This window comes from Nannospalax galili, unplaced genomic scaffold (genome assembly GCF_000622305.1).
Source record: "Nannospalax galili isolate Female #2095 unplaced genomic scaffold, S.galili_v1.0 scaffold368, whole genome shotgun sequence".
In the NCBI taxonomy this organism is placed as follows: Eukaryota; Metazoa; Chordata; class Mammalia; order Rodentia; family Spalacidae; genus Nannospalax; species Nannospalax galili.
The window spans coordinates 4,779,732-4,794,715 of record NW_008359963.1 but is presented as its reverse complement, the minus strand read 5'-3'; the positions used below and the strand labels follow the sequence as shown (position 1 = coordinate 4,794,715).

Below are 14,984 nucleotides of genomic sequence, written 5' to 3'. Positions count from 1 at the left end.
TCAGCATTTAAGAGCACTGACTGCTCTTGCAGAGGACCCAGGTTTGACTCCTAGCACCCACATGGCAGCAAACAACCATCCTAAGTCCAGTTCCAGGGACTCCAACACCCTCTTCTGACCTCCATGGGCACTGCACGACACTGGTGCACTTACACACATGCAGACAATACACTCATACACATAAAATAAAATAATAAAATTTTTTTTTTAAAAAAAAGAGTGTGTACTGCTCTTCCAGAGGGCCTGGCTTCAGTTCCCAGCACAGGTGTCTAGTGGCTGACAACTACCTATAACTCCAGTTCCAGGCAATCCTCTTCTGGACCCTGTGGACACTGCATGCACATGATGCACATACATATACACAGGAACACACATACATATTAAATAAACAAATCTTTAAGAAAAGATTGAGTAAAAGAAGAGATAACCAAGATTTAAAAACAAACAAGCAAGTCAGGCCTGGAAACACCTTTAATCCCAGCACTTGGGAGGCAGAGGCAGGTAGATCTCTGCGTTGGAGGCCAGCCTGATCTACATAGTGAATTCCGGGCCAGCTAGAGCTACATAGTGAGACCCTGTCTCAAAACAATCAAACAACAAAAACAAACAAGGCATTCCAAGCAGGTTGAGATTCATCTTGGCTTTTCTGATTGCATCACATGACATCACATGTATGCTCTAGAATTCAGCTTTCTGTCCCTGTCGGGCAGCTTCACTTTTTCACGGGGTCAGGGTGATGAACTCTGTGGACATGATGCATTGTATTTCTGAACAAGTTCCTAGATGAATATGAACGACTTTTATGACTTGGTAAATGCTTTCTGATCTCCGTCCAGAAGCTTCTCCCCATAGCAGTTGCACAAACATCATTTGTTTTGAGACAGAATTCCACGTAGCTGACCTCAAACTCACTGTGTAGCCAAGTACAACTTTACGGATGCCCCTGCCTTGTATCCTGAGAGCTGGGATTGCACATACGCCACCACGCTGGAGTATAAGTATGCAGCGCTGTGGATCGAATCCACAACTTAGTACCTGCTATACGTGCATTCTAGCAACTGAGCTACATCCCCAGCTCTGAATATTGCCTTTTCCTGACCTGTCACCACGCCTTCGCCGGCGCCGTGTCCTTCACCATCAATACCATTGCTGCCAGTTTTGGATACTTTGTGTGCCCGTGGGCTGTTGCTAGTGCTGCTAATCATGCTTGCGTTGAGCTCTGGTGTCTTCTTCGCCCTTTTGTCCAACAGGTGGGACACGAGTGTGGGGCCGGGACGCAGCGGCCGCAGTCCCAGGACCCACGGCCAGAGGGCGCTGCGCCGCGCTCCCGGGTCCCCCGCTTGGACCTGGCTGGGGCGGGTGGCTGCAGAGAGAGGCCGGGCGGGGAGCAAAGGTTGGCGGTCTTCGTCGCCGACCTTCTACCGAGCTCCACGGCGTCATGACGGTGGGATCCCGGCTCCGCAGCAAGGTAGCCTGCAGCCTGGCGCGCCGAGGGCCGCTGGGGCGATTGCGCGCGGCGGGCGACGAGGAGACGGATGCCATCGTGGAGCGCCTGGAGGGCGAGGTCGAGGACGAGGACCCAGCGAGCGAGGTCGGGGCGCGCGATGCGGGAGGCCGGCGCGCGGGGACCCCGGGGGCGCGCAGGGTGCACCTGGCCGTCTTGCCCGAGCGCTACGAGCCGCTGGAGGAGCCCGCGCCTGGCGACAAGCCCAAGAAGAGGTACCGGAGGAAGCTGAAGAAGTATGGCAAGGTAGGCGCCCCGCGCAGCCCGGGGGTCCCCAGGGCGCTGTTCCCGCCGGAGGACCCGGCCTCCCCGGGGCTGTGGGGACCCCCGCTGCAGAGCCCCCGACTGGCCGAGTGTCCTGATACAAACCGAATCCCCGGTTCCCGGGTTACTCTGGGTGGCGTTGTGCCCGCGACCCTGCTGCTGGCGGGCAACTCGCCTCCTGGACGCATGGCTCTGAGCGCGCTAGCTTAGGATAGGACCTGTGCGCCTGGATGGCACAGATGCACGGGTGACGCGGTTAGGTGACTTAAACAAGGTGACCCGAAGTGAGAAGTTGCAGCCCAAGTGTACCTGTTTTCCATCCTCTGCCCACCACCCCACTAGTTAAGAGCTGCGAGGTGTCTTCGGCAAGCGACGACGTGATCTGCCGGGCTCGGGAGCTCAGCAAATGCATTCCCATGCACCATGGAACCTCCCTTTCTCCAGCTATCTCTGTGCTTTGGGCCTTCAGACATTCTGTATGCCTTTGCTTTGATAGGAAGAGGGAGATGGATGGGTTCAGAATGGAATGAATATCCTTTTTTCGGATTAAGAGCAACTAGGTACAGTTGCAGTTCCCAGGTGCCCTGCCTAGAAAAAAGTAGAATTGCTCCCTTGTTTTTTTTAAAAAAGTCACAAAACTCATCGATTGTATCCTGACCAAGGTCCACTGGCTCTGCCTGGTTTATTGTCCAGTTATCTGTAGCCTTCAGTGGGTGGCCTTTTCAGTCTCTGACCAGGAGTTTAGGTTTATCATTCTCTTGAAGGAGAGGACAGTGGCTTACTCACATGCAGGCAGTAATAAGATACACTGAAATCGAGTTAGGACTTTCAAGATTAAGGTCATGGTAGGATTGATGTGTTCTTTTTTCCACCCCAGTTGATCACAAAGAAGCCATCGTTTGCCTCTCTGAAAGTGAGGTGATGGCATGGATGCCTTAGCCTGGAAGCTGACATTTGGAGAGGCTTTGAGAGATGCCCACTCTGTGTCAAGCACTGTACAAAAATGAATGCCTCACTGCCCGGAGAGTCCACAGCCTTCCGCAGAGAGATGCAGAGTCAAGGCACTTCCCTATCCCCATAAGGTTGTAAAATCAGGGAAGTCTTCAATCATGGTGACATGAACACTGAACACAAAAGGGGAGAGCTAAGGCTTCACCCAATAGAGCTGAGGCCCAGGACCCTGCAGCTGTAATCGCAGGTACTCTGGAGTTTGGGTAGAATGCTGGAAAGTTCAAGGCCAGCCTGGGCTGACAAGACCTAAAACCAACCAAACAAAAAGGTGTTTACCAGCTAACAGTGAGGGCCATACCACTCCATGGGATGGCTACTCTAAACATCAAAGTCCAAACATAAAGCAACAGATGTTGGTGAGAATGTAGAGAAATTTGGAGCCTTGAACACAGGTATTGGGAATGTAAAATTGTGTAGCTGCTGTGTAAAGTAATTTGGAGGCGCCTTAAAAAGTAGAACATGGAGTTACTCTATGATGTCACAGTTCTAGAGAGATAACAGAAAACAGAGCTGGATATGCTGCTCAGTTGGTAGAGTGCTTGCCTAGCATGCATAAAAAGCCCTGTGTTAGATCCATAGTGCTATACAAACCAATGCTACATGGTAGTACAGGCCTGTAATCCCAGTACTCAGGAGGTAAAGCCCAGAGGATCTGAAGTTCAAGGTTAGGTCAGGGAGATGGTTCAGTAGATAAGGGCTGACTACCTAAACTTGATACTTAGGACCCACAAGATAGAAGGAAGGAACTTATTCCTGCAAGTGTCCTCTGACCTCCACATGCATGCTGTGTAATGCACTCACTCACACACATATGTAACACATACATACACACACACACACACACATACAATAAATAAAATAAAAAGATTTTTTTTTAAAAGATCATCCTTAGGTACTTAAAGAATTTGAGGCCAGCCTGGGCTATATGGCTACAGTTTCAAAAAAATTGACTCAAACATGTATACATACATGTTTATAGAAGTATCACTTACCAAGAGCCAAAGATGAAAACAAACCAAGTGTCCATGAGTGGATGAATGACTAAGCAACCTGTGGTGAGGCAACGTGGAATATTATTCAACCATAAGAAGGAAGAAGTGGCTGGGCATGGTGGCGCATGACTTTAATCCCAGCACCCAGGAGGCAGAGGTAGGTGGATCTCTGTGAGTTTGAGGCCAGCCTGGTCTACATAGTGAGTTCCAGGCTAGCTAGGGCTACAGGGAGACCCTGTTTCAAAAAGACAAAAAAAACAAAAAAAACAAACAAGAAGAAGAAGAAAGAAGTGCTAATTTTACTGCCATTGTAGCTAAACTTCTAAAAACATGGAGCTTGGTGAAAAAAGTCAGACCCACAGGCGACACACCGTGTTCACAATTCTCTTTCTATGAAATGCCCACAATAGACGAGTCCAGACAGTCAGAACATAGAAGAAGGGTGGTGCTCAGAGGCCAGTGGGAGGAGGACTGGAGGTCACCTGCTTACCTACTGGGCTGTTTGGTTTCCTTCTGGGGTTGGGAAGTGTTTTGGAAGTAGACAGCTCTGGCTGTTGCACATCCTAAATGCATTCAATGCCCCTGAATTTTCCGCTTTAAAGTGGTTCCTTTTAGCGAGGACTGCTCACGCCTTTAATACCAGCACTCAAGAGGCAGAGGCAGGCAGATCTCTCTGAGCTTGCGGAGATGGAGGCCAGCCTGGTCTATATAGAGAGCTCCAGGCCAGCTAGGGCTATAGGGAGACCCTGTCTCAAAAAACAAACAACTAACTAAATAAATAAATAAAATAATGTGGTTCATTTTACGTTATGTGAATTTTGAGATTTTTTTATTTTTTATTTTTTATTTTTTTGGTCTTTTTGAGACAGGGTCTCCCTGTAGCTCCAGCTGCCTGGAACTTACTATAGAACAGGCTGGCCTCAAACTCACAGAGGATCTGCCTGCCTCTGCCTCCGGAGTGCTGGGATTACAGGCGTGACCACCATGCCTGGCGCTGAGCGAAATATTTTTTAAAAAGAAAAAAATGAAATTTTGACAAGTGTTATCCAAGAGAGAGCGGAGAAGTCGCTGTGGGAAAGATCTAGAATGTTACACACTAGCTCAGTAGACCCAAGAAGCCCAGTTGAGGTGACAGCCCATGCAAGGAGGTCAAGAATCATCTTGGCTTCCCCTTTCTCAGCCAGGAGAGTGTACCAGGCTCCAAGAAAACAAACCACCTGCTTTTTCTGAAAAGCTACAAGAACAGTCCGGCTCTGGAAGAAAGGTGGGAGGTCACTTTTACCAACTTTAGTCATAGGCAAATTTTTCTCTTACTTGAGATCTGTGGAGGAGGAGAGACCTGTGAGGAACCCCACTGTTTTAATGGATGTGTTTTCATTCCCATTCCTGTTAACTTCTCAGCTCCTTCACCAGAGCCCCTTCCTGCTTCTATTTAAGGAAAGGTGCTGGCCTTTGTGCAACATGAAAGGGCAGGCTCTCTCCCTCTGCCCCACCCACACCCACCCTCACAGTTCCACCCAGGGATCAAACCCCATGCTGAAGTGGTCCAGCTTTTTAGGAGCCTTTGTGCCTGGGCTCTTGTGGAGATCAATGTTCCCAGTTCATTTTAAAGAAATAATAGCGTTCCTATGGAGCACATGTTATTGTGAAAGTGCTATGTACTGGGCACTGGGGAGAGGGAGGAAGTTGGCAGTGCTCCTCCAGCAGGCCGGATGCCTGCTTCCTTCTTTGTATTCTGAGTCCTCTCAGCAACTTTGGGAAGATGGATTTTCCCTTTCTGCCATGAAGGAAGCTGGAGTTTAAGAAAGGCTGTAGATCCAGACTGTAGCAGAGCTGGGGGGAACTGGCCTGGCCCTTCCCCTGCAGAGCTGTGGGTGAGAAGGCTGGATCTTGCCTGGAACCCAGCTGAAAATAACAGACCACCCTGGAGAGCCACAGGGTGAGGTGTGAGAGAGGAAAGGCATCAATTCTGTTAATCAGGCAGCTAGGGGGTGGGTGGGGGTGTTGTAAAGTGGAAAGTGTGGGGTAAGTCATGTGGTGTTGCGGGCCTGTAATCCCAGTACTCTGGAGTTTAAGGCCAGCATGGACTACATGGTGAAGTCTCAAGGCCAACCTCAGCTACATATTGAGTGAGACCCTGTCTCAAAAAAACTGAGGATTGGTCTGTAGCTCACTGGTAGAACACTTGCCTAGCAAGTTCAAGGTCATGGGTTTGACCAGCACCACAAAAAGGAGGGAAAAGAAGAAAAGAAATCCTCATGTTTGAGGTAGAGGCCAAGGGTGCAGGTACTGGAGTCACACTGCCAGATCCGAGGGCACCCAGCCGCCCACGGGCTGTGTGACCTCGGGCTAGCCTCCTCCACCACCTGGCCACCCACAGGCTGTCTGACCTCGGGCTAGCCTCCTTCACCACCTGGCCACCCACAGGCTGTGTGACCTCGGGCTAGCCTCCTCCACCATCCGGCCACCCGAAGGCTATGTGACCTTGGGCTAGCCTCCTCTACCCCAATTTCTTCTGTAAGAGTGAAACCACGGAGGACAAGTCACGGCCTTTGGGTTGCAACAGCAAGAGGTTTATTCAGGACACAGGTACCTGTGGGCACAGAGTCTCCTCGGAGGACTTGCGCGCCCCAGGTTGAGTTCAGGGGGTTTTTATAAGGCAGAAGCAGGGTACAGAAGCAGAAACGCGGTTATTGGTTAATTTCAAACACACATAGTAATTTTACCAGTAATTTCAAAGGTATGCAGAGATATGGGGTAAGGGCAGCCCCCCGGGGGCTGTGTGACCTCGGGCTAGCCTCCTCCACCACCTGGCCACCCACAGGCTGTCTGACCTCGGGCTAGCCTCCTTCACCACCTGGCCACCCACAGGCTGTGTGACCTCGGGCTAGCCTCCTCCACCATCCGGCCACCCGAAGGCTATGTGACCTTGGGCTAGCCTCCTCTACCCCAATTTCTTCAACTTGCTTCCATTTTCTCATCTGTGCCTCTGGGTGAAAAGGAGGTCATGGCAGAGTTTCGGGGATGGCTCAGTGGATAAAGTGCGTGCTGCTTAGGCTTAAGGCCTGGGTTCTACCCCCAGAACCCAGTCAAAAGCCCACCATAGCAGCTTGTGCCTATGATCCCAGTGTGAGGAGCCAGGAGGCCAGCCAGCTTACAGGGAGACCCTGTCTCTAAATAAATAAATAAATAAATAAATAAATAATAAATAAATAAATAAATAAGTGGAGAGTATTTGAGAAAGACACCTGACATTCATCTCCAGCCTACACACACACACATATGTGTGCATCATGCACGCACGCACGCATGCACATGGTCATAGCGAGAGTCAATAGTTAATCCATGTGGGAGTTCTGCATCCAAGAACACTGACAACGGTTCTGTAGCTATGGGCTGCTGCCCTTGAGGGCTGAGGGGAGGCCCCAGTTGGTTTGTACATGAGTTCTGGCTCATTCAGGTTCTGTAGCTGACCACCCACCCCAGCCTGAGAGCATTGCACAACTGAAGACCTGACCTTTGTGTTTGGACAAAGTGATGTTTGCAGAGAGATGGTTTTCTTATCTGAACTGGAGAGTCCCAGGCATTGGAGGGAGTCAGCTGCAATGATCTTCTATAGTTCTAGAGGCCAGATGTCCAAATTAGTCCTCCTGAGCCAAAATCGCCAGGGTCATTGCCTTTCCTTGTCTTCTTAAGCTTCCAGAGGCCATTCCCCGCCCAACACACATACCTGTAGTATAGGCTCTTCCAGTCCCCACCCCCCTTCCATCTATACATGCTCTGTCTGACTCTTCCTGCATCCCTGCGTATAAGGAATGTGTCTGGGTTGAGGCGTGGCTCACCAGTAGAGCTACTCTTTGCCTAGTTTTCAAAAGGCCCTGGGTTTGAGTCCCAGCACTGAAAAAAAGATAATCCAGGGGACCCTCCCCCCCAATCTCAAGAGCCTTACTCATACCTGCCAAGACCCTTTTGCCACTTCACGTAACATAGTTCTGAGAATTGAAACATGGATCTTGGGGAGCTATGGGGCCTGGCACACTCTCCCATGCGCCCCCATCCCCAACACCCTTCTGACAGTTTTCTTTTACCAGATCTCCTCCCTTGAACAGCAGCAAGATGGGGGTCCATGGCTTCTTCACACCTCATTTCTCAAAACTGTGTTTTGACAGTGTTCCAGTTAATGAGCTGTTTTTTCAGACTTTCCCCTGCCTCTAAATTGCAAAGATAAAGTGACTACAGTTTTAAATAAATAAATATAAAATAAATAAATAAATAAATAAAAAACTGAGAAAAACTGGATGTACAAATACCAAAAATGTCAAGTGTCAGACAGGCTGTTTGATTCTGGTGGCATTCTTTACAAAGGATCAGTGACGATGGTTCCATTGCGCCCAGAAACATGGTCTTTGTTGTTTCAAACATGTAAAATTCACTCCCTGACTCTTTTCATTACACACTTTTAAAAAAATTTATTTTTAGCTGGACGTGGTGGTGCACGCCTTTAATCCCAGCACTTGGGAGGCAGAGGCAGGCGGATCTTTGTGAGTTCCAGGCCAGCCTGGTCTACATAGTGAATTCCAGGACAGCTGGGGCTACAGGGAGACCCTTTCTAAAAAAAACAAAGAGACCAAAAAAAAAAAAATTTATTTTTATTGTATATGTATGAGTGTTATGCCATGCTTCTGTGTAAGTACACCAGTGTCATACAATGCCCAAGAAAGTCAGAAGAGAGCGTTGGATCCCCTGGAATTGAGTTAGGGACAGCTGTTAGCTGCCATGTGGGTGCTAGGACTCAAATCCCAGTCCTCTGCAAGAGCAGTCAGTGCTCTTAACTGCTGAGCTATCTCTCCAGCCCCACAAACACATGAACACCACTGTTTCCTTAAATCTGGATGAAGTGGTGTCTAGAGAAGATTTAGATGTACCCGGTTCTCCCACAGCTTGTCACGAACCAGAAAGAGACCAAAGGAAAGATGGTGGCTCTGTCTACAGGTTGGGGATACAGGAGTATGCACGCTCTGTAGTGGGGGGACTCTGGAATTCAGACTATGGGAAGCTCAAGTAGGCAGGAATCAGAAGCAATTCTCCATACACTATTCAGAAACTTTCCTCGCCAGGCATAATGGTTCACACCTATAATCCCAGCTCTGAGGGAGTTGAGGCAGGAGGATCAACATGAGTTGGAGGCCAACCTGGATAACATAGTTCCAGGCCAGCTTAGGTTACAGAGTGAGACCCTTTTACAAACAAACAAACAAAAATTTAAAAATAAAAATCCTGAAAAATTACAGTATATTGAACCAGGCATGGTAATGCACACCTTTAATCTCAGCACTCCAGAGGCAGAGGCAGGTGGATCTCTGTGAGATGGAGGAAGTGTGCACAATACCAGTGGAAGCCAGAAGAGGGCATCAGAGTTCCTGGAACTGGAGTTACAGATAGTTGTTAGCTGCCATGTGGGTGCTGGGAACCCAACCTGGGTCTTCTATAAGAGCAGCCAGTGCTCTCAGCTGCTGAGCCATCTCTCCAGTCCCAAATCACTGTTCTTTTGGTGGCTGCCATTGTGAATGCTTACACTGCCTGCAGCCCATGCTATGCACTGCCTCAAGGACTTCCTTTGAATGAACTCAATCCTCTTAACACAATGTGAGGGCTACTTTATTTTCCCATTGTACAGGTGAGGAAACTGAGGCCAAGGAAGTCAAGGAAGGGAAGAGACTAGAACTCACTCCTTGCTGTGAGCAGTTAACTACAAGGTCACTTACAGACCACCTTCATTAGACAGGAAAGTGTAACATGGAGAGAAGGGCATGGGCTCTGAAGTGAGAATTCTTTGAGCTGGAATTCAGCTCTGCACCTTTCCCGCTGTATGTGTAACACCTCTGTGCTTTCTTCTTGCTGAAGCCCAAGAGCCAGCGCCACAAAAGACACAACAGTAACCCAAGTTAGATCCACTTGCTTCACACAAGGAGAGATTCCTCCTTGAATTTCTGAATTCTGAGATGAATTTCTGAATCTGAGCTGAAGCATTATCAGCATCCAGTAAACAAAGTCCAGGGAAATATCTGAGCAACCTAAGCAGTTCTAGGTGGAAAGAGGGAGAGGACCCAGAACTGAGGATCAAAGACCTCAACCGTTCAAGCTCTGCTAGAAGACGATCCATAGAGAGCGTGAAGGAGGAATGTGCTGTGAAGACGATCCGAGAGCCACGAGAAGATAGGCCAAGGGAGCCTTTCACAAAGTGTGCCCAAAGCCACTAAGGGGTCAGAGAGGGAGAAGACAGAATGTCCATGGATGAGGCAACATGGAGGTCATGGGTGTCCAATGACCAGCCAGTCCTCGGGTGGGTGTGGGCAAGAGGCAGCATGAGAGGGAAGAAACTTGGAGTAGAGACAGCATCGGGGGCTTTTTTACTCAGAGAGCAGAGATATGGGGCAGGAGGTGGAATTACGTCATGGGTGTCCAATGACCAGCCAGTCCTCGGGTGGGTGTGGGCAAGAGGCAGCATGAGAGGGAAGAAACTTGGAGTAGAGACAGCATCCGGGGGCTTTTTTACTCAGAGAGCAGAGATATGGGGCAGGAGGTGGAATTATGGTGTCACCTGGCAAAGGATAAGCTAAGAGAAATGGCCTGACAGAGAAGGACAGGGGTGCTGCTGGGGACAGCAAACCAAGGCAGGATGGGAGAGAACCAAGAACAAGTGTGGGCATGGCCTGAGGAAAGGAACCCATTCCCCACTGTTAGACAGGCAAAGTGGGAGAAACCAGAAGGGGGCAGGGTGAACATGTTCTCAGGGTACAAGTGATTCAGGCAGTGAAGGACATGGGCATAGAGATGGTTGCGATGGGGAGGTTTGAAAGGGAAATGCATGTGGTTGTATCTGGGAGAGAGGAAAGTTCCGCCCACTGGACAGGTCGGGTGGGTTTGCCAGGCAGCACTGGGTGTTATGGAGAGCCTTGTGATTGGAGTTGGAGATCTTCAGTGAGATCAGGCTGTGTTGTTTGTAGTGGTTGTGATCAGAAAAATCATAGGGCTGAGAGATATGGTAAGGTCCTGGTCAGCCACATGGACATCAAAGTCACCTAGAATGGCAACAGAATTTTAAGATGGGGAGAAGGCCAGGGGACACGGTACAGTAAATGTTAGCCATTGGTGGTCTTGATGTTTTCATGAAATTCCATCTGCGTCCCTGAGATGCCCCCTGTCTGGCACCCACCCTTACCAAGGGGGAGGAAGAAGACAGTTAAAAAATTAAAAATAAAAAAATTTTTAAAAGCTGGGCATGGTGGCACACGCCTTTAATCCCAGCACTTGGGAGGCAGAGGCAGGCGGATCTCTGTGAGTTCAAGGCCAGCCTGGTCTACATAGTGAGTTCCAGGACAGCTGGGGCTACAGGGAGACCCTGTCTCAAAAAGACAAAAAAAAAAAAGCTTTGCCTTGTCCTTACCCTCAACAAGTGTAAGACTGTTCTGGAAACACAAGATATATTTGCATGCAGCACTAGGAGAGTCAACTAGAGAACTCCCCAGTTACCAGTGTGTAGGTCAGACCAGGGTAGGCACTAGATGACATAGAGGACAGACAGGCTGGGCTGGGTGATGAGATACCTGAAGGAGAATTTGGTCCAGTCTTTAGATGACACTGACTCACAGCTGGAACAGGGAAGCAAGGCGAGTTTCAGTTTAAAAAAACAAAAGTGGCTTAGTCTCAGAATTGGCAACCTTGGTGCCGTTTCTAAAAAGGCCTTCAAATTATCTGGAAATGTGCTGTGCTTGCACACACTCAGCAAGGAGATGCCAGCTATGAGCCCCAGATGTGGAGACAGACACCGGGCCTCGCTAGTCTGCCCTGGGAGGATGAGGGTAGACCATTCTCTGTGTATGAGTCATGGACCGATCAACAGGTTGCCCTGCCTAACTCTCTGCCTTTCTCTTCTCTTCCTAAAAACAGAACGTTGGGAAGGTCATCACCAAAGGATGTCGCTACATCGTTATTGGCCTGCAGGGGTTTGCTGCGGCCTACTCCGCCCCATTTGGAGTGGCCACCAGCGTGGTGTCCTTTGTGCGCTAAACAGGAGCTGCTGGGGCAGGCGTCACCCAAGTGCAAGCTTCTGCCCTGGAGGCTCTGAATCCACTATTTCAGACTATTTCAGACTTGGACTCACAGAGAACTTCGAAGAGGAAACGTGTTTTGTTGTTGAATTGGTTGAGTGTTAGGCAGGAGCTGCCCCCACCCATCTACTGAGCTCTCCACTTCTCTTGGACATGGGTGGATCCAATGAGACATGGGTCAATCCTGCAGAGAACCCGGCCAAGATTAGGGTTAGGGCTAGTTTGTTTCCCATGCTGATTAGGGCCTTCATGTGGTAATGGAAGCAATTCCACGGCAGGTTGGAGCAGTGAGCAGGTGATTTTGAGGAGGGAAGGAAATGCCAACCTGGAGATGGACAGTTGCTAAGTTCTCCTGGAAAGGTTGTGGGAGCTGCTTGTTTCTGAAGTCTATCTCTCTTTCCTATCTCCTTCACCACACTGACACTGGGAGTTTAATTACAGGTTTGGGAAGAAAGAAGGAAGGAAACTCCCTTTGAAGGCATGATGCTTTGAAAACCATGTTCACATGTAGATCAAAGCATGTCATTTTCACAGATCTATACATAAATATGCAGCTGGCAATAAAGGAAGGAGGAAGGGCAAGTTCTGAAGGAGGCTGGGTGACGGGTGCTTTCCAGGGCTGGACCCGGTCCAGCGTGGTCTGGCCTAGTTGTTGTGTTTAGGGATGGCAGGGCTCCTGCAAATGTGGCTGGCCACAGTACTCCAAATTCACTGCTAACAGTCACCCAACTCCTCCTTGATTCAATGGAGAGAGACAGAGATAGAGATGGGGGGGGGGGGCAGCCTGGAAATGAATGTGTGGATTTAGAAAAGGAACCAGTAAGTAGGAGCCAGAGGGACATGAAGAAGGACATTGGAAGAGCAATGAAAGTCCAGAACTAGGGCTGGCTGCTTGTGGTAGGGACACTCTGGAGGGTTAGACCTTTGGCTGTGTGTAGGGGCAGAGAAGGTTGACAGGCTGAATCTTACTTGGATTCAAAGATCAGTGTAGGTATGGGTCCTGGGCTTGACACCCATCAAGGATGGCTCACAGACTGCCATTGGACACTAGTGAAGGAAAGAAGGCCTTCAAAGGCTAGGATGCTTTGAGAACTGTGCCAACCTATATCACAACTGTTTTTAAAGTAGTTCACAGAGAGGTAAAAGATGGAGGTCCCTCTCACCATGGCCCTTGGCCAACCCCCACAGCAGGCCATTGTTCTCACTTTCCTTCTAGAAAGTCCAGGGTCCAGAGCAGTTGTTCAGACCCCCTACAGGCTCAACAGTGGTAGCAGTCTGCTGCCCCAGGAGGCCTGTTGCCCCAGGAAGGGTACACACAAAAAGCCACAACGCACATGCCTTACCCATTAGGCCCAACCAGCAGGCGCTGGTAGATGGAGACGGTAGAAAGACAGACAGATGGACAGAAGACGGATGGGTGGAGGGGATAGTGGCAGCCTCCCAGTTCGATTCAGCCTCCTCTCTGTTGAAAGATGATGCCAAGTCCTTGGGCTGGGTATTTGTGAGATCAAACAAATGGTCTTGTTTTAGCCCCAGTGGCCCAGGCTGACTATGCACAGGTTCACCCTTATGAGAGAACGACAGCTTACACAACAGCCCTGGAAACAGAGAGGTAGACGTAAACAGGAGAGAAAGCCACGTGGAGTTAGCAGGAAAGAGTCAGGCCCCTGAGGACTGCTAGTCACTGGAAGTGAAGCAAACTTGCAGAGATCCTCCCTAGTCACCGCTGATGCTACTGAGCTCTGGAGAGCCCACAAAGTTCTGCTGGGGAGTGGAAGTGTGACCTAGGGAAGGGATGAAGCTTCAGGGGTTCCCTTGCCTGGGTGTCTCCAAAGAATTTCCTCCCACCTCCCAAATTGGAAAATCCACAAATCGGTGCACATCTGGCTCTGTACCTCTCAAAGTCTCAAATTTCTACGAATTAACTCGGAAATGTCCAAAATCAAAAGCTCACAGGGGCTGTCCTGGGAGTCAGGGCCGGATTCATTGTAGGACTTCAGCCCCTCATGCAGCCTTTGTGATCACATTCCCTGTATGGGGCTCTGGGTTCCTCATGCCCAGTTCCTCCAGCTTGAGAGCTTGCTTCCTGCTCCAGAATACTTTTCTACCTTGGAATTGAGCTTCCCTGTTAATGGCTTGACCAGAAGGCTTCTTTTGTATCCCTATCCTCCCCACCACCACCGCCCCCGCCACTGTGAATAAAGGCACCAGCTTGTCTGGTTTTTCTATGTGTGAAGGACCTCCCTTACTTGCTTTCTGGCCTGAGGGAGAAGGCTCAGGCTCCTGCTGGACCTGGGAATGCAGTGTAGCAGGTGATGGCCCCTGGGAAGATGTTCTGAGGGAACTCAGTATGAACCCACAGCCACTCTGAGGCCAGCCCACACCTGCAGTGTTAAAGGCTACATTCTCTAGAATCCCTCAGAACAGGCTTTGGAGTGGGGAAGGCTCAGCCCCCACATCTGTTACAAATGGAAATTTCCAGAGCCTTTGACTAAGATTTAGTGGAGCCAGGAAGCTGCATTCCCCACACTGAGTCTTGGCTGAAAAATTGTCAATGTGACTCCCAGATGGGAGGTTGGACCAACAGAGGGGCCTGCTGGGTGTCAGTCCATGTGGCATGCTGTCACCTGAGCCAGCTTACTGAATCCTTACAGAAGTGATGGCAAAGGTTGGGGAGACGAGGACAAGTGGTCCTTGGATTATCTGTCTGGGCAGGTTGGGGGATGTAGAGTAGTGATAGAGATCTTGCATAGCATAGGAGAGTCCCCAGGTTCAATCCCAGGGGGTCGGGGGTAGCGGGGGGATGAGGTAGATCATTATTCTCACCTCATCCGGGGAGAAGAAGAACTACGATTCTAACTGGGCAGGGCAGCACATACCTGTAATCCCAGCACTGGGGTGGATGAGGCAGGAGGATCATGAATTCCAGGCAGCTTGTACTACATACTCAGTTCTAGACTAACCTAAGCTACAGAGGGAGGCTTTGCTGAGAGAGGAGAGAGAGAGAGAGAGAGAGAGAGAGAGAGAGAGAGAGAGAGAGAGAGAGAGAGCGAGTTATTTCAATCCACCGCGATCAACGAGCCCACACACAAAGACAACAGC

The 14,984-nt window shown here is 49.7% G+C and overlaps 1 protein-coding gene across 1 annotated transcript; it reads left to right on the top strand.

Annotated features, from left to right (window-relative positions):
- Window positions 1-1,354: 1,354 nt before the first annotated feature.
- On the top strand, window positions 1,355-14,114 carry CUNH1orf115 (chromosome unknown C1orf115 homolog). Its single transcript, XM_008823760.3, has 2 exons — window positions 1,355-1,750; window positions 11,722-14,114. The coding sequence occupies exons 1-2, from the start codon at window positions 1,439-1,441 to the stop codon at window positions 11,839-11,841; spliced, it is 432 nt and encodes a 143-aa protein (XP_008821982.1). The 5' UTR covers window positions 1,355-1,438; the 3' UTR covers window positions 11,842-14,114.
- Window positions 14,115-14,984: the final 870 nt, after the last annotated feature.